Below are 27259 nucleotides of genomic sequence, written 5' to 3' on the forward strand. Positions count from 1 at the left end.
TTGAATCTGATAACAGCAGCATCCCTCTCTGGCCTGAAGGTGGAAAAAGTGACACCGTTCGAATCCAATACCGCAGCGGTGACATCACTCGCCCACTGTTCCCCCCACGACCAGGAGGCGGCGTCCCGATTGGACGGCGGCTCCGGCCAATCGGAGGGCACGCACATGGGACGCGTTTAAAAAAGGATCCAGCTGAGAGAAGTTGTTCAACATCTGGAGCAGCTGCGACACAAAGAGGAGGAGGACAGGACAGCAGGACAGACAGGACAGAAGGACAGAGAAGGACAGAGAGGACAGAGAAGGACAGGAGGACACGCAGGGATTTGTTGGGACTGTTTTATTCTCAGTGTTGGACACACAGCGGCTCCTCCATTTTTAAAAACCCTCCTCCTCTCCTCCCCTCCTCTCCCTCCTCAGCTGCAGGATGACAACACATTTCAGGAGCGGACCTGCCTTCGGACTTTCTGCCGAGGTCAAGAGTAAAGTGAGTTCACACGTTGAGTCATGTGTTAAACCAGTGGAGCTGGAGAATAAACCAGTGGAGCTGGAGATAAACCAGTGGAGCTGGAGATAAACCAGTGGAGCTGGAGAATAAACCAGTGGAGCTGGAGATAAACCAGTGGAGCTGGAGATAAACCAGTGGAGTCAGTGGAGGTTTATTCTCAGCTTTAGGATGAATGAACTCTGGTCCTGTGTGAATCTATTTTCTAATTATAAGATATTTCTTATATAGTATATATAGTTTGACATATGTTCTATGAACTAATGGTATAAAACCTGCAGGTTGTAGGATTCATTCTTATGTTTCATCCTCAAACAGAAACATTTAAATATAAAGCAGATATATTCATGTAGAATACTTATTTATTACTTTTACCAATATCTTTTTTTGACTGTCTTCATTACTGCTGCAACACAGCAAATGTCCCCATCGTGGGACTAATACGAGATTATCTTTACTTTATCTTTATCTTTTCTGATCTTATTGAAACGATTCCCTACAAAAGACCATATTAAACATATTTTATCTATAAAGCATGTTGAGTTTGGCTCATGATCATCATATAGAAGGAGTCCTCACTATGATGGGATGTCCTGTGGGACGACGCAGTGAGCGAGTTGATGGTTCTGGGGCTGAATCAGTGGTCGAGTTATTTGTGCTGTTGTGAAGTGTCGGGGGGGGGACAGTTGGTCTGAGAGAGAGCGGCAGATCAGGTCTGACTGAGTTATTATTATTAATATTACTGTTTATGGTTCTGTGAGATCCAACTGATCCAAAGATGATAAAATAATTGTTGTACGACTGTAAAAAATGAGCTTAAAAAGGAGTTGAATAACAACGTGTGAAGGTATTTGTGATATGAAGCAGCCTAATGATGAATATTTCCAAAGAATTGACGAGTGGGTGTTTGGCTCCACTTCATACCACAGAGTAAAAGTACAACAAGTCCTCTATTCACTGTCTTATTTATGTAAAAGTGAACTAGTATGATAGTAGAGCTCATATTTCCACCAAGGCCCAACAGTCTCCTTAATGTAATCAAGCTGCACCACATGTCACACACTGAGAAACAACAGGCCCCTGAATGAGCCTGATGAAGATTAAAATATCATAAAACATCAGATCTGACAGTTTAAAGAAAGAGAAAAATAAATCCCTGGATTTGCACCAAACTTAATAAACATAACCTGCGTGGCAAAGGTAAATATACTTAAAGTATAAAAGAGCTAAAAGTAAAAGTACTCATCGTGGCAGCAGAGTAGTTTTATATATTATCATTTTTGGTTGAAGCAAATTTTAACTTCCTCACATACTGTGTTTTGTTGTTTTTGAAGTATTCAGTGGAGTAAAAGTACAATACTTCTCTCTGAAGTGTTGTGAAGTTCAGGATACAAGCGGCAGTGACAGAAACAGAGTACAAGTACCTCAAACTACAGCCCCAGAGTAAATGTACTCTGAATGTGGTTGTACTCAGCGTGAACATGCAGCTGAAGCTCTGAGCCTCCCGGTGAAGCTGGTGATGAAGTGACAGTAGAATCAGTGTCGGCTCTGCAGGTTCATGACAGCAGTGATGAGTCAGAGCTGCCGACCTGCGGCTGCTCCAACGCTCATCATCATCATCATCTTCATCACCGTTGTTCTCCTGCAGGGGATGTGGCCTCCTCCCTGAATAGTGCCGTCGCTCATCAGAGCTTTAATCTCACGCTGAGGTGCAGTGCACTCTATGAAACCCACATTCCTTTCATTACTGCCACTCAGCAGCCAGCAGGCTCCCAGTCAGGAATGAAGCCCTCAGACTCTGGTTGTTATTTCGCTGCCATCTCTGTTTCCAAGTCGATTATGTGCACGAGGGCCGGGTGGAGCCCTGCGCTCTTTATTTGCCGTGGATCAGAAACGACGTTAGACGCCAGAGAGAAATAACTTTTTATGTGTGTTGAGGCTTCGTGGGTTCAGGCAGCGATGAGGAGTTCCAGCAGCATGACCTCAGAGATGAAGCAGGACGAGCCGGCAGGTACATCAGGAGAATCCGACGGCCTTTTAAGGAGAGGCCGGGCTCCGACCTGCAACTTGAGAAAGTGTCCTCAGTCTAAACAGTTTACACTGGAGTCAAGAAGGACAAAACACTGTCCTGACACAGCGCACATGGACCAGTCATCGATGGAGCGCATCCAATTCACACTCGCAAAGAAACGACGTGTCGAAATGTCATCATTCACATGTGAGACTCTGTTCTCACAGATTTAAAGCTGCGTTCATGTTACACAAACAAGTTCAGTACAGGCAGGGTTCTGCTGCTCGTGCCGGGTGATGAGAAGCTAACAGTAGCTAACAGTAGCTAATGTTGGTTTTGAATGATGAGACTGATCCATATCAGACACAACTTGACTTTAGAGTCTGTTCATTGACTTCATGTTTCCTGCAGCTGCTGCTTGTGTCTTCGTTTCAACTGAAGTCACATAATCTGCTTCTAAAGGAAGATGTCGTTCAAAATGTCGAGTTTCACAACCATAGCTTTTCTCAGCTCCTCACTTATTTTAATTAATTAAAAAAATAATCCAAGCCTCTCACATGTAAAATCTCTGGAAACAAGCAGCACTATGAGGATTTTATCTGAATAAAATACATCTACGATTCTCAAAGGTTTAATTTGAGTTGGCACCAACTTGACTTAAACAATAAATAAAGACAGTCAGTCGGCTGCTGACACTTTTTCTTAAGTACAGTACTTTAACCAACTTTCAGGTACTTGAACTTGTGTTTTCATTGGATGCTACTTTATACTTCACTGCATTGCAGATGTTTTTCTACATAAAGTCCCTTTGTCTTACTTACATTTATATATACAACTATGAAAACATTTGATAAGCCTTTACAATACATTTTATTTACACAGATTAAACCAGGTTTGCCAAAGAGATTTAAACAGTTAATTTTAGTAATTATTATTATTATCTGTCCAATTAGATCCAAACTGAATGGAAATGTGTGAAGCAGGACTTTGAATCATCTCACACCCCCTCAGATTTATCTTGTGACCACTACAGGCAGGAAACACTGCACTTAAATATATATATATTTAAGTGTAGTTGTGTAACTAGTGTTACCTCAACCAGTTACTGTCAGAATGAGTACTTTTAGATACTTTCAGTACTTTTAGCTGAATAAACATATGTACTTTGATTCAAGTAAATGGAAGACTTGTTGTGAAGTATTTTATTTAATTGTCCCACAGGTACATGTGTCAAACTAAGCTGAGAGTATTTAACATTTCCCTACGATACTTTATAAGCGTTAAAGTGAACTTCGGCTCATTTCAGTTGGGCAGGTTTGTCGCTGCAGCCTTACTTGGTCTGGTATGAGCGGACTCTTGTTGTGGCTGGTGGCCGTTCACTGCTCGGTTTAGAGACTTTATCACTTCTCTTCTCGTGCACAGTTTGTTTTTGCAGGTCGACCTTTCAGCAAAATGTCCACAGTGTTGGTTTATATGGAGGAACTGGGTGGACGTGCACCGGACATGTTTTAAACATGTTTTTACAGAAGATAACAGAAATGGTCTGAGGTTTTTAAAGGGATATTCTGATGTGTTCGTGCTTCATCCTCCTCGTCTGTGATTTAAAGAAATGTTCTGCAGCTCCACTACTACAACAGCCGAATCAAAGCTCTGAGCTGAAGCACCTCGAGTGCAAGCGGGACCTGCTGCTGCTGGCCCGTCTTTATCGGACCTGGTTTGCCTGAATAGTCGACTTGCTGTAAAAGGGCAGATTCTGGAAAACCCAGAGGGGACGAGAGAGAGAGCGAGAGAGAGAGAGAAATGTGAGCTGGGCCAATGGGAGACGGAGACGAGTGCAGACGGGGGGAGAGGGAGTGTTTGGGGAAAGCTGTTTCTCCCAAGTTTGGTGTGATGGACTGGAAGCTCTGCTATCCCTGCTGCTTTGAAAGACTTGTTTGTGTTGGCTGCCGATCCCAGACTGTGAGGACTTATCTGCAGAACGTTCAGGAAGAGGGGACGAGGGTTTGCATGTGTGTGTCTCTGTGTGTGTCTCTGTGTCTGTGTGTGTCTGTGTGTGTCTGTGTGTGTCTGTGTGTGTCTGTGTGTGTGTGTGTGGGGAGCAGCCTTAAACCCCACACCAGAATTCAAAGTATTAGGCCAACGTGATTGTGCCAATAAGGAAATACATGGAAAGAGGAGAGAGAAGCCAGCGTGTTTCTCCGAGTAGGAATGTCCACAAGCTATTTTCACTTTTCCTCTTGTTTTCTTTTCATCTCTCTCTCTCGCTCATCACTCACTTTTTATTTTACGGTGAGACTCCAGTTACGGAGCAGTTATGGTTTATCATGTTGATTTCATTCCATAACCACAGAACATGTACCGCTCTGCACTCGGCAGGTTTGGGCACAAAACCGAATATAAATCAATAGAGAGTTCTTCTGTTTGACCTCTGACCTCTGTGTCCCCCCCCCCCCCCCCCCTCAGCTCGCCGGGAAGTACGACCACCAGAAGGAGGAAGAGCTCCGGCTGTGGATTCAGGACGTGACCGGCAAGAGGATGGGAGACAACTTCATGGAGAGTCTGAAGGACGGGGCGCTGTTGTGCGAGTGAGTGGACGGACGCTGGGAGGACGACACAGAAACGTTCATGATGCTTTGATGATATCTGTGATCATTCACTGTTTCCTGTCTCTTTATAGACTCATTAACGTTCTGCAGCCGGGTTCCGTGAGAAAGATCAACAACTCCACTCAGAACTGGCCTCAGGTACGTGGACAGAGGAGAAACAGCATTATTTGTCCTGCTGAGGTGGACGTTTTCCAGAGAACACGTGGAACCGTTGGCCCCGGAGACCCAGAGCTTATTTACATTCCATAAAGTCGCTGCCATATCAAACGGAGCCAGCGACATTTATTAGGTCCTAACTGAATAAAAAACAAATGTTTCCTTTCAGGGTTGATTGATGCTCTTTAGAAATAATTCTCCCTGTGATGTTAACGCTGCTGCTCAGACGGAGTCGGACCTTATGAGGGAAAAAGCCTCGAGACGCTTTCATATTTAGCTCCAGTTGTTTAAAGTGTCTCAGCATTTTTACTTTATGGTGTCCACATTAAACTGAGAAGATAAATTTCGTTATCTATATTAATATATAACTCCCAGCAGCCGGTTAGCTTAGCTTAGCATAAAGAATAAAATGGAAGGAAACAACTCTAAAGCACATTTATTCATAAACTAAAAACTGCTCATCCATAGACTGTAAATAAAGATGGACGATGGTTATGATCCCCATAAAGTAAAGCCAAAGCATCTCTATTGCCCTCTGGTATAGGTCTGCCTCCTCCATGTTAGCAGATGGGACACGGACCAAATTAAAAAGTACACGTCAAATTAGTTTGGTTTTAATTAGTCATTTTGAAACATCACAATTGACAGCTGATTGACTCCTGATTGGTCGATAACGTGTCTCAGCAGGACCAGGTCTTAATTTCCCGATAGTGGGAGGAACAAGACACACACGTCGTCTTTATTTACAGTAGATGGGCTCACCCTGAATTTACCTTATGAATATATACGACTGGTATCAATCTTCTTCAGGCTTCACGTGTACGTCGGAGGCCGAACAGACGCCCTTCTCTCATTATCTCCGTTTTCCCTCCTCAGCTGGAAAACATCGGGAACTTTGTGCGTGCAATCACAGAGTACGGCCTGAAGCCACATGACCTCTTCGAGGCCAACGATCTGTTCGAGAATGTCAACCACACTCAGGTCCAGAGCACACTCCTCGCTCTGACTGGCATGGTGAGGGCAGCGCGCACACACACACACACACACACACACACACACACACACACACACACACACACACACTGTTGCAGACGTTCATTTACCTGTGTGAGTGCTTAGTGTTGCATCTTGCCACAGTGGTTGTATAATACAAACAATACAAGTATGGAAAGTGCACTCCATCACCTCCATGTTTCCTTTCTGTCTGTGCCGCCTCGCTCCCTCAGGCCAGGTCTAAAGGTTTCCAGTCCAAGTACGACATGGGAGTGAAGTACGCCGAGAAGCAGCAGCGCCGCTTCGCCCCGGAGAAGCTGAGGGAGGGACGCAACGTCATCGGCCTGCAGGTCCGAGCTGAGTCCAACTGACCGCGTCCCCGGGCTAACGGTGTTCTCAGCTGTTTTAACTCGCTGCTTTTTGTTTTTCGTGTCTAGATGGGCACCAACAAGCTCGCCAGCCAAAAGGGCATGACCTCGTACGGCACGCGACGCCACCTGTATGATTCCAAGATCGGCATGGAGAACCCGCTGGACCAATCGACCATCAGCCTACAGATGGGCACCAACAAGGGAGCCAGCCAGGTGAGGACAGAGCCTCAGGACTTTCTAAATTAAAGCTCTTTGTCTTCCATTTTATTCAATCAATAAAATCTTAAAACCTTTTAAATGAGATCATCAAAGCTTCTATAATTCTTCTCAATCAGTGGCTTTCTCTTTAAAATCCACTGGGAAAACTAAATATAGAAAGCAAAGCCCTGTCAGTCCTTAAATTCAATCAAGCTGCAGCGATGTTGACTTGACTCAGAATCTAAACCCTTCACCCGGTTCTTCTGTCCCCTTCAGGCCGGGATGACGGCTCCGGGAACCAGGAGGCACATCTTTGACAAGAAGCTGGACCTGGAGAACTGTGACAGCACCACCATCTCCCTGCAGATGGGCACCAACAAAGTGGCGTCCCAGCAGGGCATGACCTCCTACGGCCTGCCCCGCCAGGTCTACGACAACAAGTACTGCGCCAACCCCACCGAGGGCTGCGACAACGGCAGCGAGGCCGAGTTCGACGGCTACAACCAGTACTCGGATGAATAAGAAATAAAGAGATGACTCACGGACAGCCACACTGAACCCCCCCCCCCCCCCCCCCCCCCCCCTCCATTTTGCTTTGACTCCCGACAAACGACCACGACTGTGACGAGCAGATTTTTCTTCATCACTGACTCGTGCCGTCGTCGTCCCCCCCCCCCTCCGCCCATTCGCTCCTTAACAGATTTTTTACTCTTAGGAAGTAAAACGATAAAAAAGTGTTCACACTGACCTGAATTTAATAACTAAATAACCAAAACACTCAGAAGATGAGATTTAATGACCTTTTCTATTTATAGATTTTTTTATTCTACTGCTTTTTGTGTTTTGTAATTAGAGATTTTTAAATGTTTGTGCCTCCCCCCCCCCCCCCCCCCCCCCGCTCACCTCCCTACGACCTCGAGCACTGACTAAGCTGAGTTTTTTTTTTTTAAAGATTCCTCCAAAGGAAGCAAGTGACCACGTTGGTGCTATTGAACTTTGACCCAGTTGTGGAAACAAAATGTCGGCGCTCCAGGATCCGACCGCTCGGGATGACGCAGACGCTCCGGCTCCACCGACGGGCCGGGGCCGGCGATGCAGGAGGACTCGTGGCTTCATCGCTTTGTGTTGTGAGCACCTGACAAATCGTCATGTTCACCAGCCTGACAAATTACCCACAGTGCCTTTTTTCCAGGGGCTGATTTACATGGCTTGTGTGAGTCCTTGTGGTTTTCAGTAGAAGTAGCCTGGTCCGTCACACGATGCATTTATGAAACACACGAGTAAATGTAGGTGTCGTGACGTTCGGTTGAACTTAGTCACCGGTAGTTTTTTGTACTGCAAGTGAACCTGTCCTCTTGGAAACTTTCCTCGTTGCCTTCCGCCTCAGTGAACTTCTTCATTTGCACTTTACCCGGCTTCACTTTGCAGTAAGACAGTGGACGGATGTAACTAAGTACAGTTACTCAGATTCTGTACTTAGTTATAATTTTGAGGTACTTGAACTTGGCCCCAGTTTTCCATTTGGTGCCACTTTACGATTATTCTCCACTTTCTTCTGTTGTAGTTAGTTTAATAAATAAGATTTTTACATTCACAACTTATTTTATTTAAAAGTAAAGGAAAAAACATCATTTTCTCTGCATACTTTAGGTACATTTAAAAGTGCAACAGGAGTATTTTCATGTGTACTAATGCAAAGTGTCTGAGTACTTTGTCCACCACTGGTAGCAAACAGCAATATGACCACAGACCCTGGTGCTTGCTGATGATTGTGGATGTGATGTTTGCCAAACACAGATGAGATTCTCCCTTATTGAAATGTCATCATGCTGTAAAACCACCGAATGTCTTGAATGTAACGTTGTCGTGAGGTTAGAAGTCGCCGTCGTATTGTGACGCTGGAAACAACCGGGGCTCAGACGCTGTTTCACATCAGAACCTCAGAGGTGAAACGGACCAACGTGTCTGAGCTGCTGATGTTTGTGTTTCAGGAAAAAAACACCAAAGCTATGATTCTGGACATGTAGCAGAGCGCCATCTAGTGGGGAACAAAGCACACATACATACAGACATTTACATTTTCTGTATTTCTTTTTAATCCATCAAACGACCAAATGTCTTTTTTAAATCAATCAAATGTGAGAACGAATCATCATTATCCCACCATGATATTCAAAATGGCAGAAACGACTTCATCCTCTTGTGTTTCAACATCTGTTCAAACTACACATCTGCGCTAACCTCTTTTTTTCTTCTATACGCCACATTTGTGCAATAAAAACACTTGAAAAATACGTTTTTCTGGTTAATTTTCTCATCATTGTCGCTACATCAAATTTCACAGTACAGGTGAAATACACACGAGTGTAAAAGACAATACATGTTGGTGGTTTTCAAAAGGAAAATGAAAATCTAGCAGTATAAATACACAAGTCTAAAAAAAAAAAAGGAGAAACCAACATAATGATTAAGTGCATTTGTAACAGGGATGAAAACTGAAACACGACTTCCACTAACACGTGTGTATGTCAGTATATTCTGCATACGACCTAAAGAAAAGAATGATTCTTTATCTATAACAGAAATACTAAAAAAGGACGTGGAATGTTTAGTAGAAATATCAGTCAGGTTATATTATAAACTTAATAATATGACAGGTTAATACGGAGAATGTCAGAGCATCTTCATCTTCTGTGAAAGAAAACAACACTTTTCATCCTGTAGCCTGACGCAGACACGTTACCGTCAAAACGACGGTGTCCGGCCTCCGGCCCAGCCAGAGGGGGGGCGTGTCACGCTCAGCGAGCACAAAGAAACCCTGCGTGTCTCTGACGGGAAAGGACGGTGGGCTTGTTCCTACACGGTGCGAGACAAACAGGAGCTGATTCACCAAACCAGAGGTGAAACGTGAGGTTAGAGAGAAGGTGAGTCACAGGGAGACAGGACTACTGATTGGCTGCTTCACACGCGTCGATCCAGTCGCTGTAAACGTCCACTGGCTCGGACAGATCTGACGAGGGGGGGGGGGGTTAAGGATCATTCAGGACGAACATTCAGGACGAACACCTGGACTCGCCTGTCTGTGCTGAGGGGAGGAGCTTGGAAGGGAAGGTTATTAAAGGTCACGGTGTATCCAACCATATTCTCTTTTGTTTGAGACGACGCGGCCAAGCACCAGGAAGTTTGTCTCCGTTTATTGGGTCAACTGTTTCAGAATTAATTTCATATCCTTTTAATAAGTTCCTTCTGTTATGAACTCTAACTCACTGGATGTTTCTGATGTTTACTACAAGCCCCAACGTTTGCTGGTGATATATCTGAGAGACGTGTTAGTTCCTGATGAAGAATTCAGATGATTCTGTTGACTTTACAGATGCATATTGTCAGTAACTTCATGTATATTTATTTTCCTCATGTTACACATTGGTAATGACTTAATTTATCTTGTTTATCATCCAGAAAAATCCTCCATCAATCCCTCCAACCATCCACCTTTACAGTATGTAGCTGCACATACAAAACTTCCTCATCCCACAATATAAAAGATCTGCAGTAAGTATGTCCCCTCCACATTATTTAATTTCCCAAGAAGACAGGACCACGGACAAATGTCTCCTGCAGCTGGAAGTAACTGGAATCATCCAAACACTGAAGGATACAGGTGATCGGCGTCTGGAACTCCTCCAAGCAGACGCTGCACGATATAATCCCTGTGTTCCGGGTTCGTTCCCTGGAAAAGAGGTTTTCATGATGCATGTTTGTTTTTAAACTTTTCGTCGTGACGTTGCAGCCGAGATCAACTTACATCTTGACGTCGCAGGATTTCTCGTGGTTGCAGAACGGGCAGGTGAACTGGGTGTCCAGGTTGCCCGTCATCTTCTTCTTGGGAGGCGGCTTCCTCTTGGACTTCCTGCGCCCCATTTGCACGCCTGTGTCTACGCAGGAAAGAAACAACAACACACAGATCGTGTTTGTTTTCGACTTGTCTTGTGTTTTCACTGTATTTGTCTGTTTTAAACTTGACTTCTACACCTTTTAAGGATGTTTTTCTTGCACCTCATCTTCTCCTGCACGTGTCTATTTCACACACATCTCCTGTGCCTCACCCTACATTCAGCTTTTTAATTGGTTAAGCTCTGTTATTGCCAACACACCTGACTGGACTTTACCTTTACTGACCAACAGGAAGCTGCACAACTGACCCATGTGTCCATAAATCAATAAATCCAGGTTATTCCCTCTGACTAAACTCCTGGAAGCAGGTTGAGTGACACGTGGAGCTGTGATCTAACAGGAGGAATCACCTGAGTGGACAGTGTCTCCTCCTGTGAGGTTCATCTCAGACATCACCTCAGCTCCCAGGAGGAGAAACACACTCAGGAATAACAACAGCTACGTGCTAGCGAGCTAACGCTAACAGCTGCTAGCACCCGGACTCGAACCCGGTTCCAGTTCACATGTAACACGTTGTGTTTCGTGTCGGTGGTTTTAATGAGTGACACTGACGTGAGGACGAGGTCTCACCTGCGGGATGGTGTTTAGAAGAAGAGGAGAGAGGAGAGGAGGAGGATGGTGATGAAGATGCTCTGTGGGTTCAACGGGCTCCGGATGCAGCGTCTCCGCAGAACCGCGTCTGATTGGTTCGTTGGAGAATTTGTCCGGGTGGTGATTGGCTCAGACGCCGAGACTGACAGCCCGCGCGTGTCCAATGGCTGCTCTCGTCTTCTAAGTTAACGCCCTCCTCCTCCTCCAGTGATGATACAAATGATGGACGGATGATGGATGGAGAGAGAGAGAGAAATGGAGAGATATAGAGATAGATGGATGGAGAGATAGATGGATGGATAGAGAGATGGAGAGATAGAGAGATAGATAGATAGAGAGATAGATAGAGAAATGGAGAGATAGAGAGATAGAGAGATAGAGAGATTGATGGATGGATAGAGAGGTGGAGAGATAGAGAGATAGATAGATAGAGAGAGTAGATGGATGATAGAGAGATGGAGAGATAGAGAGATAGATAGATAGAGAGATAGATAGAGAAATGGAGAGATAGAGAGATAGAGAGATAGAGAGATTGATGGATGGATAGAGAGATGGAGAGATAGAGAGATAGATAGATAGAGAGATAGATAGAGAAATGGAGAGATAGAGAGATAGAGAGATAGAGAGATTGATGGATGGATAGAGAGATGGAGAGATAGAGAGATAGAGAGATAGATGGATGGATAGAGAGGTGGAGAGATAGAGAGATAGAGAGATTGATGGATGGATGGAGAGATGGAGAGATAATAAAAATAAAAAAATGTCATTGATATATAGATTATTGATCCAAAGGGAAACACTGAACTAGTTTTAATGCATACTATCTTTTTATATTTCATGTCTCTTTTAAACCTAATCTCTTTGAGTTCCTTGAAACGTACTATAAAATAAAATGTTATTATTATTATTGAAATATCTAGATTGATTATTGATCTCAAGGGAAACAGAGCTGCTTTAAATGTGTGATGATGTGTTTTTAATGTTTTTCTGTTAAACCTTATTTAATAAACTGCAATACTCGTTTTCAATCTGTATAATTCACTGTTTTATGTATAATCGTACACTGTTTATATTATGTTTACATTGTATATAATTCTATTTTTTATATTTTCTTGTGTTTATATTGTGTTTACTTATTATTTTTACTGTAATTTCTACTTGTATTATCCCCTTTGCTGCTCTAACACATCAAACACCCACATATAGTTAAACTAATTAAAGGGTTTCTTATTTCATTCTAGATAATACACAGTTTATATAATGTTCGGTGTCTATAACGAATTCAGAAACCAACCAAAAGTTAGAAATGTGCTACTTTGCTACTGAAAAATAAAAGTATATTAAAAGAATACTTTCTGGCAGCTGTAAAACAAGTGAGACACACTGATAAGTTCTCATAGTTAGACAGCAACATGCTGAGAAGAGCACTGATGAAAAGTCTGAGCCACAACTCAAGGTTAAAGCGTGGTGAGGAAAATAAGTGTGCGTGTGTGTGTGTGTGTGTGTGTGTGTGTGTGTGTGTGTGTGTGTGTGAAACCTCCTCAAATAGAGATGATGTTGTTGCTGCAGCATGAACTTCTGCTGCTGAGGTTCAGGAGTCAGTGTTTCTCAGGTTGTTTCTGTCTGAGTAAGAAATGAACTGAACAGAGACACTTGATGTATAATGTCACTCTGTGTGTAGTTATCCAATAAAGTCAATGATAATATATAACAAAAAACGAAGCTTCGTCTGGTTATTATAATAAAAAGTCTTCAGTTAGAAACACACGTGATAAATGAGAGCATATCAAGTTATAAGTCACAAGAGCCTCATGGAGGAATGTCATTGGTCGACCTGCTCCACGGGGGCGGGGCTTGTTGATGCGGTAGAGGAAGTGACCCAGTGGTTGAACTTCGGTTCATTTCTAACGTTTTACAGTAACTCTCAGTTAAGGGACACACAGGTGAGGAGACAGGCGAGGACACAGGTGAGGACACAGGTGAGGACACACAGGTGAGGACACACCTTGATAGGTCAGTCAGTAAAATAGTCGAAATGTAAAAACATGCAGCTGTTACTGAACAACAGCTGTTTACAGTTGTTGTTCATGTTGTTGTTTCATGTCCGTATTGAAACTTTGTAGCAGATCCATGTTGATACGTTGTTGCCTTCAGGGACGATCGTATCTGTTATAATTGTCAGAAATTAATGTGTGTGTGTGTGTGTGTGTGTATGTGTGTGTGTGTGTGTGTGTGTGTGGGTGTGGGTGTGTGTGTGTGTGTGGGTGTGTGTGGGTGTGTGTGTGTGTGTGTGTGGCTGTGTGTTTGTGTGTGTTTGTGTGGGTGTGTGTGCTTTCTGCTGCTCCTTATCTCCTCCTGCTGCACTTTATCAGCTCAGCTTCAGGCTCCAGTGATACACAACAGCCTACTTATTTACCACTAATGTTGTTTGTGTGTTTTCAGCTTAGACAACAACAACAACAACAACATAGTGTTGCACAGTGTATCGATACTAGAACTGTATCTGTAAACCCAGCCGTTAAAAACTTTACTATACCTAATTTATTAGTATCGATACTCATATATATATATATATATATGAGAGAGAGAGAGAGAGAGAGAGAGAGAGAGAACTGCCCATCCCCTAAAGTTCTTTACGTTAACTTTAAATATAACTACAGCCGTTCTGAGGTTTCTGGTATAACTACAGTATTTCCTTGTATAAAACTAGTCCTGTGTACTCAAACAAATACCAGTACTATACAGTATGGTACATCCCCTGCTCATGAAAATATTCACAATAAAACTCTTTTAAGAACAAATGGATGGATTTAGTCAACAGAATCTCTGGAGTGCTTTTATTTTGAAAAGGGTGTCTCAGCTGGATGGATGCTTCTAATTTTCAAATATTATTCTGACACATAAGGAAGCAGAGAATGAATGTTGATAAACTGTGTATATTGTTTACCTAGTGACACCATGGCAACAGAGGGCGAGCCAAGCGACCTGATCAAAGTGCTGCACCTCCTCCTGCTCTCCTTCTCCTGGGGCATGCAGGTGTGGGTCACCTTCATCGCAGGTACGAAGACAACCACTCACTGAGCACGTTGTCATTTCATCATCCGGTTTCTGACCCGTCTCTTGATCTTGACGCTGCAGGTTTTACGTTGGTGCGGCAGGTAACGCTGCACACCTTCGGCCTGGTGCAGAGCAAACTGTTCCCCGTGTACTTCCACTTCCTGCTGGGGAGCAGCTTCCTCAGCCTGGCTGTGTACGCCGTGTACCACCCCAGAGAGCTGCTGGACTGGCACGACACTCTGCAGGTAGAACGTCACACCTAGGATACGCACACACGGTGAATGTCAGACCTCTGTAGCTACTTTCAGACATGCGCCGAACTCTAGATGTTCTCCGGAGCGGCTGCAGGAGAGAACACAAATGTCCCAGTGAGTTTCTCCCGCCAGCCTCCTACTAAAACTCTAGATATTGTCAGACGGGCCGATGTGAGAACACAGATACAATTAAAAGGGAAATCATCATTACGTTACCTTGCAGTTAACTTCTTCATCCTTTGTGGTCTCGCAGATGGTTCTGTTCTTTGTGGTGCCTATCACGGCGGGTCTGAACGCCCGCTGGTTCGGTCCGAAGGTCACAGAGAGCATGTTCCAGCTGAGGCAGGTGGAGACGGAGCACGGCCTGGGGAACCAGATCGGCCGGGGCAGCCTGAGAGCAGCGTACGCCAAACTCGAAGAGCAGGACCCCAAGTACAGAGCGTACAGGAGCACGTTCCGCCGCTACCACGGGTTGTCCGGCCTCTGCGCCCTGATAGGGTTCCTCTGCACCACAGTTAATTTGATCTACACAGCTCTGAAGTTATCCACCATTTAGAGGAAAAAGCAGATTTCAGCATGTGAAAATTATCTTTTTTCTGCAGTCATCAGAGTATTTTTCATATGATAAAGCAAACATGATGTGTGAGGAATCAGGAAGGACAGTATTGTAAAGACAAAATGTGGCCCACAAATAAACTTGTGACATTTCTTTACCTTAATTATCTTGAATTTTGCACAACTGTCGAAACCCCAGCATTTGCCCCAAGTGACCTCATGAGTGAGGAGGCCTTTTTAATTACAATTTCCTTCTGTTCGTCAGTATCTAATTAATCCTGTCTCATAAAATAGGATGTACTTCTGCATTCATATATAATTTTTCTTTTTAATGTTTGACTCTATGACTCGAGATCTAACTTCTAATCAACACCTCTAGTGCAGGATGGGGAGTGTTCTTGCATCTCCACCAGGGGGTGGTGTTTACACTCAGGAACTTTACTAACTTCATGTCACTTGTTAAATCCTGTGTTTCATGACGCTGCAGTGGAAATGTGTTTTTGTAAATTTGTCACTGTGATTGTGAGATTAAACACATGCTCTGTTTTATTCTGCACCCACTGATAATCTCCTTCCTGTTTGGTTTCCTGTTTGGTCTTTAATGCCCTGAAACCAAACCCTGGTTCCCTCGGACAGATCGGTCTGGACAGAACCACGACGATGAGCGAACCCAGACCCAGCAGACACTGTGCCTGGATTTGGAATAGGAACATTTTTTGATTTAATTACCAGTGATGCACCGGAGAATCAGCCTTGTATGCAGAGAGCAGTGTGTCTGCTGGCCGGCTGCAGGATGAGCGAGGCACAGCTTCAGTCTCTGCACTGATGGATCCTAATGGACTCGTCTCAATATAAAGTGCAGGGACTGAAAGAGAAGGGATGCAACTCATGCTGCCTCCTCAGCTGGGATCAGGCTTTAAAAATAATATCTGTATTTGAATATCACAAATAAAAAGACATAAAAAGTGACCCCCCCCATTACAATAATCAAAACTAGAGTTATATTTCTAGACCTCCGTCTTCTGCCCAGAATCTAGAAGAGTTACAAGGCCGAGGCCGGAGGATCTCAAAGTGCGAGCAGGGTTATTTGGGGATAAAAGATCTGCAACATGTCGCCTGCTGATATTGTCTCAGTGTCGTCAGAAATTAATTTAGAGAGACCGACTCCACATTCTGACTTCCGGGGACTGTTTCCTCGCCTGTTGCAGTGGAGCCAGGAAACAAAGCTTGTTTAACCACACAACAGGTTTATCCCCGCGGCAGGAGAAAGTGATTCCATATTAATTATTAAAATCCATTACACAGCTTGTAAAAAAAAATATCAAACATCTGCATGTGGCGACGAGTAAATCAGTCACCGACCAGGGAGAAAAGCTGCACGGGTTTTTAAAAGTTCCTCAAGAGGACAACACGAGGAAGTAAGGAGAGAAAAGGAAGTGTCTGGGATTTGGTAAGTTCCAGCTTCCTCCCTCGTTCCTGAGCCACACACAGAAAAGAACGAGCACGTCACAGGAGCAGGGCCCAGTTGTTAGGAGCTGCAGGCATCGTGCAGAGCAGTGATATGACTTGTTACATTATTCATGAGGCTCCAGCAGCTTTACTCCATCACGTCTCACGCGGACCTAAGATGCGAGTGTCTGATCTCAGTGATGGATTCAGCGGGGAAACACCAGATCCTGACAGGAAGTGCAATCGATCAAAGAGACAGGGGCTGCTCGGATTGATTCATACAGTAACCACACACACACACACCACACTCACACACACACACACACACTGCTCCCTGTTTCACAAAGTGTTATATATACATGTATATAAATGCATGTTTTTAAAAAATATGGGGAGAAGTTGTTAAATATCTCCAAAGTTTTCTGAGCACGTGGAAATGTTTTATTATACAAACGTATAAAGATAAATTAGTGTTCACATCAGAATAGTTTTTTTGTTTATTTATTTTTAATGAATGTGTTGATCCCTGTGTTTTTATTTCTTCAATAAAATTGGTCTTTAAACTTAGAAATATTAATAGTGTGACATTTATTGTGATATTTAACTAAATCAACTGATATGAACTATTTTATCTTGATGTAAATTTTGGCCCAATCTTAAAAATGATGATAATTTATCATAATAATATTGTAAAATGTGTGTATATCATTATTATTATAAATGACCTAACAGCTGGAGCACACTTAAAGTATTTGTTAAAAAATGTGTGTTGTTTCCTCAGGGTGTGTGCGTCAGTGTGGTGCCCGCGCGCTCACGTGCACACGCAGAGCACAGTGCACGCCCCTTCTCCAGCCTCTGCAGTGTGAGGCACACACACACACACACACACGCATACACACTATACACACACAGGAGAGATCCGGGAGCTGCTCCAGTCCAACACACACACACAACACACGCACGCACACACACACACACACACACACAAGCCGGGGGAGGAAAAGGAAAAAGTGGGCACTAGTCGAGGGAGGAAGGAGCGTCGACTGCTGCTGGAGCTGCAGGTTGTTCACATTGTTCTGGATATTTCAGGATTGATCCGTTTCTGAAGACCTGAAGCATCGAGGAGGATCTGAAGACCTGAAGCATCGAGGAGGATCTGAAGACCTGAAGCATCGAGGAGGATCTGAAGAGTCTTTCAGGAGTCGAGCTGTTTCTGTTTCCTCCTCCAGAAGCTGAGTTGCTGTAAGTTTGAGCTTCGTCTGTTTTCTGCCTCTCACTTCTCACTTCACGTCTCTGGATCAACACGAGCTGCTGCTGCGGATGTTCCAGGTTCATCCTCCTCGCAGCTGGTGTTTGGTTTTATTCTCCTCACATTTCTGTGTTTTGTAAAGAACGTGATGTAAAACTCATGTCCAAGCAGGGGCGGATCTAGGATCTTTGCTGAACCTGGGGGGCCAGGGAGGTGCCACAATTTACAAAGTACAACTCTCTGACTCAGTAAGGTGCCCATGTCAGTCCTATAGTTTACTGTTGGCTCTTTCAGCTGTGAGCACATCATTGAGTATGTTTGAGAAATCGTTGCTTCATCGAGTACTTTGTGTCTTTCAAAAAGCTTAGAAAAAGTAAAAGTTCTTAACAAGTTGTTGTATTTATTGTTCGTAAAGTTGCTGAGGTCCCGTCTCCACCAACAGACGGCGCGGCGGTCGACAATGAAGGAAACATGACTCGCGGCGATGTGACAGAGCGCCGCAGTTGTCAGTGCATGGGGGGGGGGGGAGGAAATCAGAAACGCTAACTCCCTTAGTGGCGATTGACCTGCGTTTAAAAAAAAAAAAAACTAGCTAATTTGTTTAAACCCACTAACATCTGGCTCTTGTCTGCAATGGAATAGAAACAATCGTTATTCACTCCTCAGTGAAATGACAGGTTTTAATCAGCAGTGATGGAACCGTGACATCCAGGAGAACATTGTAATTCATTAAAACAGCAAAGGAAAAAGAGTTTATCGCCTTTTTCTTAGTGGGTTTAACCTGTAAATGTGGTATACACCCCCCCCCCCCCCCCCCTGTTTCCAGGCTACCACTGGTTGTCAATGTTTGTGTCTCACCTCCTCCTCTAATGAGACAACAGATGTGGCAGCTGCCGGTGGATCAATAGAGGTTATCTGCCGCGGGTCAGGCCGCCTGCAGGATCCTGGCTTCAGTAAACAGTGGCAGCTGGGGGGCCGTCGTCAGGAACCATATTCACCTCAATGGCCCCTGTTTGTTTTACCGGAGATAATAATCCCGTGTGCCATAAAGGAGCTGCCAGTCTCAGCTCATCTTCCACTCGACATGGAGGACGTCCTGAGATGACTCAGGCTGCTGATGAGGGACATCACGGTCACCACAGCTGCTCAGGGTGATGAAGACGTTCTCTCTTCTTCAGCACGTGAGGGAAATGGGTTCAATAAGTGATTGTTGTTGTGTTGCTTTATAGTTCACCTCAGTTTGTACTCAAGAGGGAACTTGACGCCACAGAGTTGAGCAACACAACAAACACGATGTAAATCTCATTTACTTCATAAAAAGGGAAGGTGACTGTTTAAGAAAAGTCTCGAGCCATTTTTCTTTGCCCTGAAACCTCCTGAGCTGCACAGTAAACACGACCAGCATGTGACTGGGTTTACCTCAGGATTAAAGGCTGATGAGTGAGAGAATAATATCATTTTACTGGGGGTGCGTCCTTTAAATACACACAAATGTACCAGGGAGACCCCGACACAGCACGGGCATCATGTGATTTCACTGGCAATGTCTCGAGAGATTAGAGAAGTTGTGTAACGGCCGGAGAACAGATTGTGTTAATAGTTTGTGAACCTACAGACTCAACAGTGACGTACAGTTCTATAAGAGAGAAGTGTCTTAAAGCAGCCGTTTCATTGCAACATCGACCGACACGTAGAAAACCTGTTTCATTCTATAGGGACTGAGAGATAAACGTTGAGTTGCCATCACAGACTTTTCATGACCCCATCACCTCCGTTAGGTCATTTTTAGACGTGAACTCCAGAGAATGTCTGCACACTCCGGTCCTGACTCTCTGTGGAGCTTCTCTGGAGCGTTTAGGTGAAGGTGGCGCTGCAGGCAGAGGACGTAACGTAAGCTGTTTTCTCACGTGGGGCTCGTACAGACATTATACAGAGATTTTACTCAGTGAAGTCCAGAGAAAGTCTGGAGCCCCTGACTCACACAGCCCCTCTGGAGAAGGTCAGGAGATTATCTGAGGTTCACTGACATCTGAAAGTAGCCAAACGTGATTAGATGGAAAGGACTGAATGTCTTTTCGATTTATTCTTACAGAGAAAGACACAAATAACTAAATCCTCTGAAGTGAAGACTCTGAATCTACTTGATGGCCTTTGTAAAGTCTTTTTTAGGCTGAATCTACTGTGTTTATTGGGAAATGGTGTTTTGACATGAAAACCATCTCTGTCCACATGAGAGATTTGGCTCCATTCTTCCCCCTCTCCTCTCCTCCTCTCCTCCTCCTCTCCTCCTCTCCTATCCCCTCCTCTTGATATCTCTATCCTCCATCTGGCCAGTTAAAAGCTGAGTGAACTTACCGCTTTGGCCACTAATGCTTCTTTCTGGCAGCTGAGGCCAAGTCTCGTCTCCACGGAGATGAGATACTCCAGAAAGGGGCAGGGCTGAGCGGAGCTGTATCCCCCCCGAGGACAGTGGATCTAGACTGTGTGTGTGTGTGTTTGTGTGTGTGTGTGTGTGTTTTGTGTGTGTTTGTGTGTGCACGTTTAGACGTATAGACTTGGCGAGCTCGCTGCTCTCTACCATTCACCCTCCCTCCTCCCACTGTGTGGATGAGTGACACTAAAAGGCTTAATGACAGGTAATCTCATACCTGCCCCCAGGAGAGATTTCCCTGACACGACTGGTCCCAGTGAAGCAGATGGTGCAGCCTCCTTTTAATTTAACAGCCTCGTTAGCTGCTCTAAACTTTATGTCGTCGTTTTCACTTTAATAAAAAAACCTATTAAAAGTGTTGTGACAGGATTTCCAGCGATCACAGATCTATCTCTGACATTTCTTTGATTCAACGGCAGATACATCGGTTCCACACTTTGTGACTTGTGTAATATTCTAATCTGAGTTTGGCTGATTGAAGCTGAAATGATAAGTTAAGGAACAAAATCCTCCACAGTTATAAATTAATCATTATTTCTACAAATCCACAGGAAACAGAAAACGTCTGTTGAACCTCTCGGCTCTAACGTGTCCATCAGCTCGTTGTTTTGTTTTCCACCTACATAACCTGATTCTTTTGGCATTGAGCAGCTTCAGAGCCATGAGACCAGAACAGAGTCTAAACCAGAGTAATCCCAGGTATGACTGATATTTAGATCTTGATTTTATTTCCTCTCTCTCTCTCTCCAGATGGCGTCGAATGAGTCGCGGATGCAGCTGCCGCCCGCTCAGAAGGACGCGGCCGACCAGAACTTCGACTACATGTTCAAGCTGCTGATCATCGGCAACAGCAGCGTGGGAAAAACCTCCTTCCTGTTCCGCTACGCTGACGACTCCTTCACGTCGGCCTTCGTCAGCACCGTGGGCATCGACTTCAAGGTCAAGACCGTCTTCCGCAACGACAAGAGGATCAAGCTCCAGATCTGGGTGAGTGGAGGAAAGGGTTTTGATCGGGGTTCCATCCTGGACAGGTCGCCGGCACATCGCAGGACCAGCACACAGAAACAAACAGGCAGTCACACCCACACCTCACATCCCCCGCTACAAATCCTATTGATATTGTTAAGGCTGTTCAAACAGATGATTCATTTGAACCAACAACGTGCGAGTGACTGTGTGATCCACAAACGTCGGCTGAGGTGAATCAGCAGCAGCAGCAGAGCAGCACACACCAAAACACACACTCTCTCTCTCCTACCTCCGCCAACGTGTCTCTGATGGATGACATGTTGGTGGTGTAATGGCTGGACGTGTTTGTGCAGACCTCTCGACTCGACTGCCGATGGCGTCGTTGAATGACCAGGAGACGTGTTGTTTCCTCGGGTCAGGAAGCAGAGGAAGTTCCCTATCGCCATCTCACAGGGCCGTGATGACGACGGGCTGTGGAGCTGGTGGAGCTGGTGGAGCTGGTGGAGCAGTGTGTTTACTGGGTGTGGAGCAGAGGGGCATGTCTCGGTGTGCGTGGCGTTAATAATCAACCTGTAGAATTCACGTTCGCTCCCGTTAGACATTTGTCGGAGGTTCTTGTGGACGATCCTGTCCCAGCTGCTGTCGCCTCCCTTTGTGTTTCACTGGAGCAGACGAGCCTGATAAGACGCCACATGGCCCCGGCTCGGTGATTACACAGAACTCCGTGTGTTCTCACCGTGTTGTTTACCCACTGTTTACATCCCTGCTCTTGTGCCATGGAAATATCTTTTTTAATCTTTGTGCAAACACACACTCGCAGTTTACACAGAGATCCTTCTGTGGACTTTGCATTGACTTCCATTCATTGTGGACAACTTCAATAAAACCTTAACCATCACTCACATTTCTGACATGATACATATCTCAGGACCGTGCACAGGAGATCTTTTAGTGATACGAGCCGATGCCTGTGTCCATGTGCTGAAAACAAAAGCGTGTGATTCCTGCAGCAGATATTTCCACTTCACATCCTCCACACCCAGAGGTTTCTGTGTTGTTGTGAATCTCCTGCTTGTGGTCGGCAGCTAATGTAAACACAGGTGACGCACGTTTAAAGATCATCGTCCCGGCGACGTCAGAGTCTGTGTCCGTGCACACGTCTGATTTAAACCGTCATCATACATAAAACACTATGGGGGGGGGGGGGGGGGGAGCAGCTCCTGTTTACCTGGCCAGGTTGATTCCAGAGAATTCTCTATCTGGTTGAATGTCAAATATTTGATCCTCTCTGCCTGGATGAGATGAAGACGGACCTGGAATATTTCACACTTTGCTTAAACAAAAGCAGCCGAGACAGGAAGCAGATGCTGACTGTTGCATTGTGGGAGAATCAGATGATAAGTGTGCAGCCCCCCCCCCCTGCCCCCCCCCCCCCCCCCCCCCTGCCCCCTGACTCTGTGTCTGTGCTGTAAAGTGAGACGGATCATTTAGGCCGATCACCCAGAGCGGTCCAGGCTGTAATGGAACATTCATAACCTTCAATGGCCTCTGGTTACCTGGACAACCCCCCCCCCCCTCCTTTTCACCTGTGAGAAAACATCAGATAAACACACACACACACACACACACACACACACACACACACACACACACACACACACACGATGCAAATGAAGGACCCTGACTGCCTTGATCTTTGTGTTTCCAGCGTCCACCTCGACTGTGAAATCAAACACAGCCTCCGTTTAATTAGAAGATTGCTTCCGATAAACAGGTCCCTGGCTGAGGCTGCGGGTTCCAACGCCGCAGCCTCCTCCGCCTGCGTCACGCTTGCACGTCTGTTATCTGCGTGATTCTCCTCGCCCCGCCTGGTTATTGATGGAAGCCAGAGGTCCTGGCTGATGAGGAGCGATTTGTGGCGGGAGCTCATATCTAAATGTCATCTGCTGGTGGATGGTGTTGACGGGAGCAAGTGGCAGTTTGGAGCCGAGGGCTGCGAAGGGACAGAAACACACGAAGGCTTCGCACAGTCCAGTCGCATCTTACACAACAAGTTCTGTCTGAGAGTCCGTCTGCATTCTGCAAGTTGTCTCTGCAGTAGACAGTGGCACTGGAGTCTAGTGTATTTAAACTTTGTGCAAATATGTGCTCAACGCCGACCATATCCACCTCAAGTGACAGTACAGTTAAATAAAGAGTCATGTGGATAAACAAATATTGAAGTAATGGATATGATCTGTAGGAAAGAAAACAGTTAATTTGTCAAAGAATTGTAGAGAACATGAATATACAGGAGAGACAAGAAAAGAAAAAGGGGAAACAAAGTCTCACAGTACATTTGGACATTTTCTAGTGTCTCTGAGTTGTAGAGATTTGATATATTCTCTCAACTCAGTCTGGGTGTTATTTGCTATTTTGCTTTTATGGTTCACTGTTTGAAATGTCTCATCTTTAAAATGTGTGGTAACATTTTACTGTCAGATTTTACACTCATAAAATCCTTCAATTTAAATGATGACGGCTCAATATTGCACCAAGAGGCCACAGTTTGAACAATGTTGCCACCTTGTGGTTTAAAACTGTACATTGAACTAGAAAGGCCCAACATCCCTCTTATGAAGACACGTTTAAATTCACCAGATCTGGATTTTAATCAGGATCTGCACCAAATTACACTCATGAAAATCAGTCCCCTGAACATGTTGAGCATTTTGAGCATTTTCATATCACATCCTTTCACATGTGTGCAGTAGGTTTTGCACAATCCTGCTAATTTACAGACGAACAAACAAATGGAGACAACAACATAACACAACAACTGCTCTGTGTGTGTGTGTGTGTCTGTGTGTGTGTAAATGCAGGACACAGCGGGCCAGGAGCGGTACCGCACCATCACCACAGCTTACTACAGAGGAGCCATGGGCTTCCTGCTCATGTATGACGTCTCCAACCAGGACTCCTTCAACGCGGTGCAGGATTGGTGAGTCGGTCGTGTTTCAACCGTTTCACATCAACACCAGGACCCAGGGGGAAGTCGTCGCTCTTTTGTTTGGATTGCGCCATCGTGTGGCCGGTTATTTATTGCTCATAACTTGATTCTTTAACCTATTTTTTCTTCCCACAATTTGTAATTTATGAATTTGACTTGAGCAAAAACGTTAATTTCCACAGATCTCTCCCAACCTGCACCACATGTATGACGTAACACATCAGGATGATTTGTAAATTAAAATGTTTAATTACTGAATATCTAGGATCGTATCTTATTTGTTGGTTCTAAGAATCAGCTTCACAGATCATGTTTTTACTGCTTTTTAATAATGGAGACCATACACCTGTGTGTGTGTCTGTGTGTGTGTGTGTGTGTGTGTGTGTGTGTGTGTGTGTGTGTGTGTGTGTGTGGTGTGTGTGTGTGTGTGTCTGTGTGTGTGTGTCTGTGTGTCTGTGACCTGCAGGGCGACACAGATCAAAACCTACTCTTGGGACAACGCCCAGGTGATTCTCGTGGGTAACAAGTGTGACCTGGAGGACAACAGGCTGGTTCCCACAGAGGACAGCCAGCGACTAGCAGAGGAGCTGGGTAAGAACCCCCCCCCCCCACTGTTTCATCTGTGGTTATTTTCCACCTGTTAGCAGTGAATCTAACGACTGAACCACTTCTTCTCCGCTGCTCGACTTCAGGCTTCCAGTTCTTCGAGGCCAGCGCCAAGGACAACATCAACGTGAAGCAGGTGTTCGAGCGACTGGTGGACGTCATCTGCGAGAAGATGAACGAGAGCATGGACGGAGACGCCAGCCTCGTGTCCAACCACAGGAACCAGGGCCTCAAAGACTTGCCTTCAGAGAGCAGTGGGGGCTGTGCCTGCTAAACGCACACGCACACACACACACACACACACGCACACGCACACGCACACACACACTGATGCTCCTACATGAAGATCAACTCCTTCTCTGTGCCTCAACCATGGAACGTGCCGCACCTCTTCCTGTCTCTTCTCTCTGCTTTGCCCGCACATCGCAGCACAGACCAAAGGACAGTTGACTTTTAATCACACAATCAAACATCAGCACAACACACACACACAAACACACACACTCTCAAATCCTACTTGAGTTGGAGCGATAGTGAAAGTAAACAATAACAACTTTGTTACAGTAACTAGAGTAAATGTAACTTGTAACTTCCAGCCCTGGAACGACTTGTCACTCTCTGGCTCTCTCGACGGCTTCGTCTTCTACGTGTTCGGCTCCACTTTCTCATCCTGACATATTTGTTTTCTTTTTGTTTTTTGAGTCTATTGCATCATCACCCCCCCCCCCCCCCCCACACACACACACACACACACACACACACACACACTCGCTCTCTGTGAATCCTGCATGAACTCCTCCCAAGTTTCTGCAGACTTTACACGAGGCGACCCCGATGGAGAAAGTCCGCAGAAAGCAGCTGATGTCTCAACCTTAAGTTCTTAAAAAACATCTTTTACTTTTTAGGAAAAACACTTTTTCACCTTCTTGTCTGCACTTGTATTAAAAGTTAAACGTAAACGTGCTTATCTTATCTTAGCACAAAGGCTTCGTTCAGATAAACAATTGAGACATAACTTAAAGAGCCATGCTAACAGTTTACACCTGTCTCCAGTCTTTGTGCTAAGCTAAGCTAACCGACTGCTCACTATTCCTGTTGGACTCTTTGCAAGAAAGCGAATAATCCCCTAAATGTAGAATTACTTATTTTAAAAGAAATCAGATTCCAGTAAATGTCAAAGATACAATCGGGTTTCCTGCTCTGTAAAAAAAATCGTGACTCAAATGAAATTTAAGTACGTGAATTCATGTCGCCTCTTCCTCCGCCTGATAATTTGTGTGGTGTGAGATTCTGAGTAGTCATCTCATAGTCGATCATTTCAAAGATGCTAGATGGAGCTCACGGTGATAAAGGAGCTCGACAGGATGTCATCATGAACCTTATCGAAGCATTTTGAATCTCGGTATCGGGCACGTGCTGCTGTCTGCCTCCTTTTCTCACGCAGGGACACTGGCTCAGCCGCTGGGGGATTTTATTGGTGAACGTTTGCGTGAGGAAGTCGTTTAATACTGGAGACGCAGGAGGTATCGGTCGCGTGGGCTGATTGGCACGTTCTCGCCTTGTGCCACTTTGTCTTGCACACACACACACACACACACACACACACACACACACACACACACACACACACACACAGAGTTCCCTTGCTGCTGCACGGAAAAAACTGTTGACATGGCAAACACACAATGCTCAATCACTTGAGGATTCACAAGTTATTCAATTTTTATTATTGTCTTTATATCCAATTACTGTAAAATCAATCTTTTCATTAAAGTGACCAATGTGCATTCCCCAGTTTTTCACATTTTGTTGAAACCTGTCTCCAGATTCATGCAAATTGAAATTTGAATTGCAACACAAATCAGGAAAGATGGGGAAAACCTACCAACCTGCACAACGTTTTAATTCTGACCCTTAATTCTCCTGTTTGGTGCCGTTTGACCATCGCTGGCCACGTTGCTGACCATTAACTGTCAGTTGGTATCAACCACAACCTCTCGCCGTGATAGCAGCCTCACGTTGCCATGCCAAAGCCCGTTGTCGCTCCGCACATCTGGGGGGCTGGGCCACAACTGGTGATCAGCCCCCTCCCTGCTATTGTGTTAGCCTGTGGTCACGTGTCTGTCCCGTCTGTGTGTGCTGCGGAGGACTTTATAGATTTTTACAGATCTCAGAAAGCTGGTTCCATCGTCTCCTCTGCACCGAGGGGAGCTCCGGTGCAGAGGTCTCCACCGGCTGACACTACATTTGTGCAGAAGCACTGTGCTGTTATATGTGTTTCAATGGAATCAGAGGGTGAACAGGGTCTGGGACAGTTT

General features: G+C 44.9%; 4 protein-coding genes across 10 annotated transcripts; 3 read left to right on the top strand and 1 right to left on the bottom strand.

The window, feature by feature from the left end:
- Positions 1 to 204: 204 nt before the first annotated feature.
- Positions 205 to 9131, top strand: cnn1b (calponin 1, basic, smooth muscle, b). Of its 2 annotated transcripts, none has more exons than XM_034594481.1 (7): positions 205 to 484; positions 4977 to 5098; positions 5191 to 5257; positions 6152 to 6289; positions 6502 to 6618; positions 6706 to 6852; positions 7114 to 9131. In XM_034594481.1, the coding sequence occupies exons 1-7, from the start codon at positions 425 to 427 to the stop codon at positions 7357 to 7359; spliced, it is 897 nt and encodes a 298-aa protein (XP_034450372.1). In that variant the 5' UTR covers positions 205 to 424; the 3' UTR covers positions 7360 to 9131. The 2 variants fall into 2 exon arrangements, with proteins under 2 accessions (XP_034450372.1, XP_034450371.1); XM_034594480.1 differs by having other exon boundaries at positions 214 to 484; positions 6152 to 6286; positions 6499 to 6618.
- Positions 9132 to 9464: 333 nt separating this feature from the next.
- Positions 9465 to 11501, bottom strand: elof1 (ELF1 homolog, elongation factor 1). The gene is made up of 4 exons (XM_034594495.1): positions 11362 to 11501; positions 10643 to 10772; positions 10497 to 10567; positions 9465 to 9847 (listed from the first exon to the last, which is right to left on the bottom strand). Exons 2-4 carry the CDS (start codon positions 10756 to 10758, stop codon positions 9783 to 9785), a joined length of 252 nt encoding a protein of 83 aa, XP_034450386.1. The 5' UTR covers positions 10759 to 10772; positions 11362 to 11501; the 3' UTR covers positions 9465 to 9782.
- A 1677-nt stretch (positions 11502 to 13178) lies between these two features.
- tmem205 (transmembrane protein 205) lies at positions 13179 to 15812 on the top strand. Of its 6 annotated transcripts, XM_034594487.1 has the most exons (6): positions 13295 to 13312; positions 13351 to 13371; positions 14332 to 14440; positions 14521 to 14684; positions 14947 to 15340; positions 15477 to 15812. In XM_034594487.1, the coding sequence occupies exons 3-5, from the start codon at positions 14341 to 14343 to the stop codon at positions 15247 to 15249; spliced, it is 567 nt and encodes a 188-aa protein (XP_034450378.1). In that variant the 5' UTR covers positions 13295 to 13312; positions 13351 to 13371; positions 14332 to 14340; the 3' UTR covers positions 15250 to 15340; positions 15477 to 15812. The 6 variants fall into 6 exon arrangements, with proteins under 6 accessions (XP_034450374.1, XP_034450376.1, XP_034450375.1 ...); XM_034594483.1 differs by having other exon boundaries at positions 13179 to 13375; positions 14334 to 14440; XM_034594485.1 differs by lacking the exon at positions 13351 to 13371 and having other exon boundaries at positions 13216 to 13349; positions 14334 to 14440.
- A 1766-nt stretch (positions 15813 to 17578) lies between these two features.
- rab3db (RAB3D, member RAS oncogene family, b) lies at positions 17579 to 25488 on the top strand. Its single transcript, XM_034594494.1, has 6 exons — positions 17579 to 17856; positions 17895 to 17939; positions 21128 to 21364; positions 24208 to 24326; positions 24802 to 24926; positions 25028 to 25488. Exons 3-6 carry the CDS (start codon positions 21128 to 21130, stop codon positions 25213 to 25215), a joined length of 669 nt encoding a protein of 222 aa, XP_034450385.1. The 5' UTR covers positions 17579 to 17856; positions 17895 to 17939; the 3' UTR covers positions 25216 to 25488.
- The last annotated feature ends 1771 nt before the right edge of the window (positions 25489 to 27259 follow it).

This window comes from Hippoglossus hippoglossus, chromosome 8, assembly GCF_009819705.1.
Source record: "Hippoglossus hippoglossus isolate fHipHip1 chromosome 8, fHipHip1.pri, whole genome shotgun sequence".
NCBI lineage: Eukaryota > Metazoa > Chordata > Actinopteri > Pleuronectiformes > Pleuronectidae > Hippoglossus > Hippoglossus hippoglossus.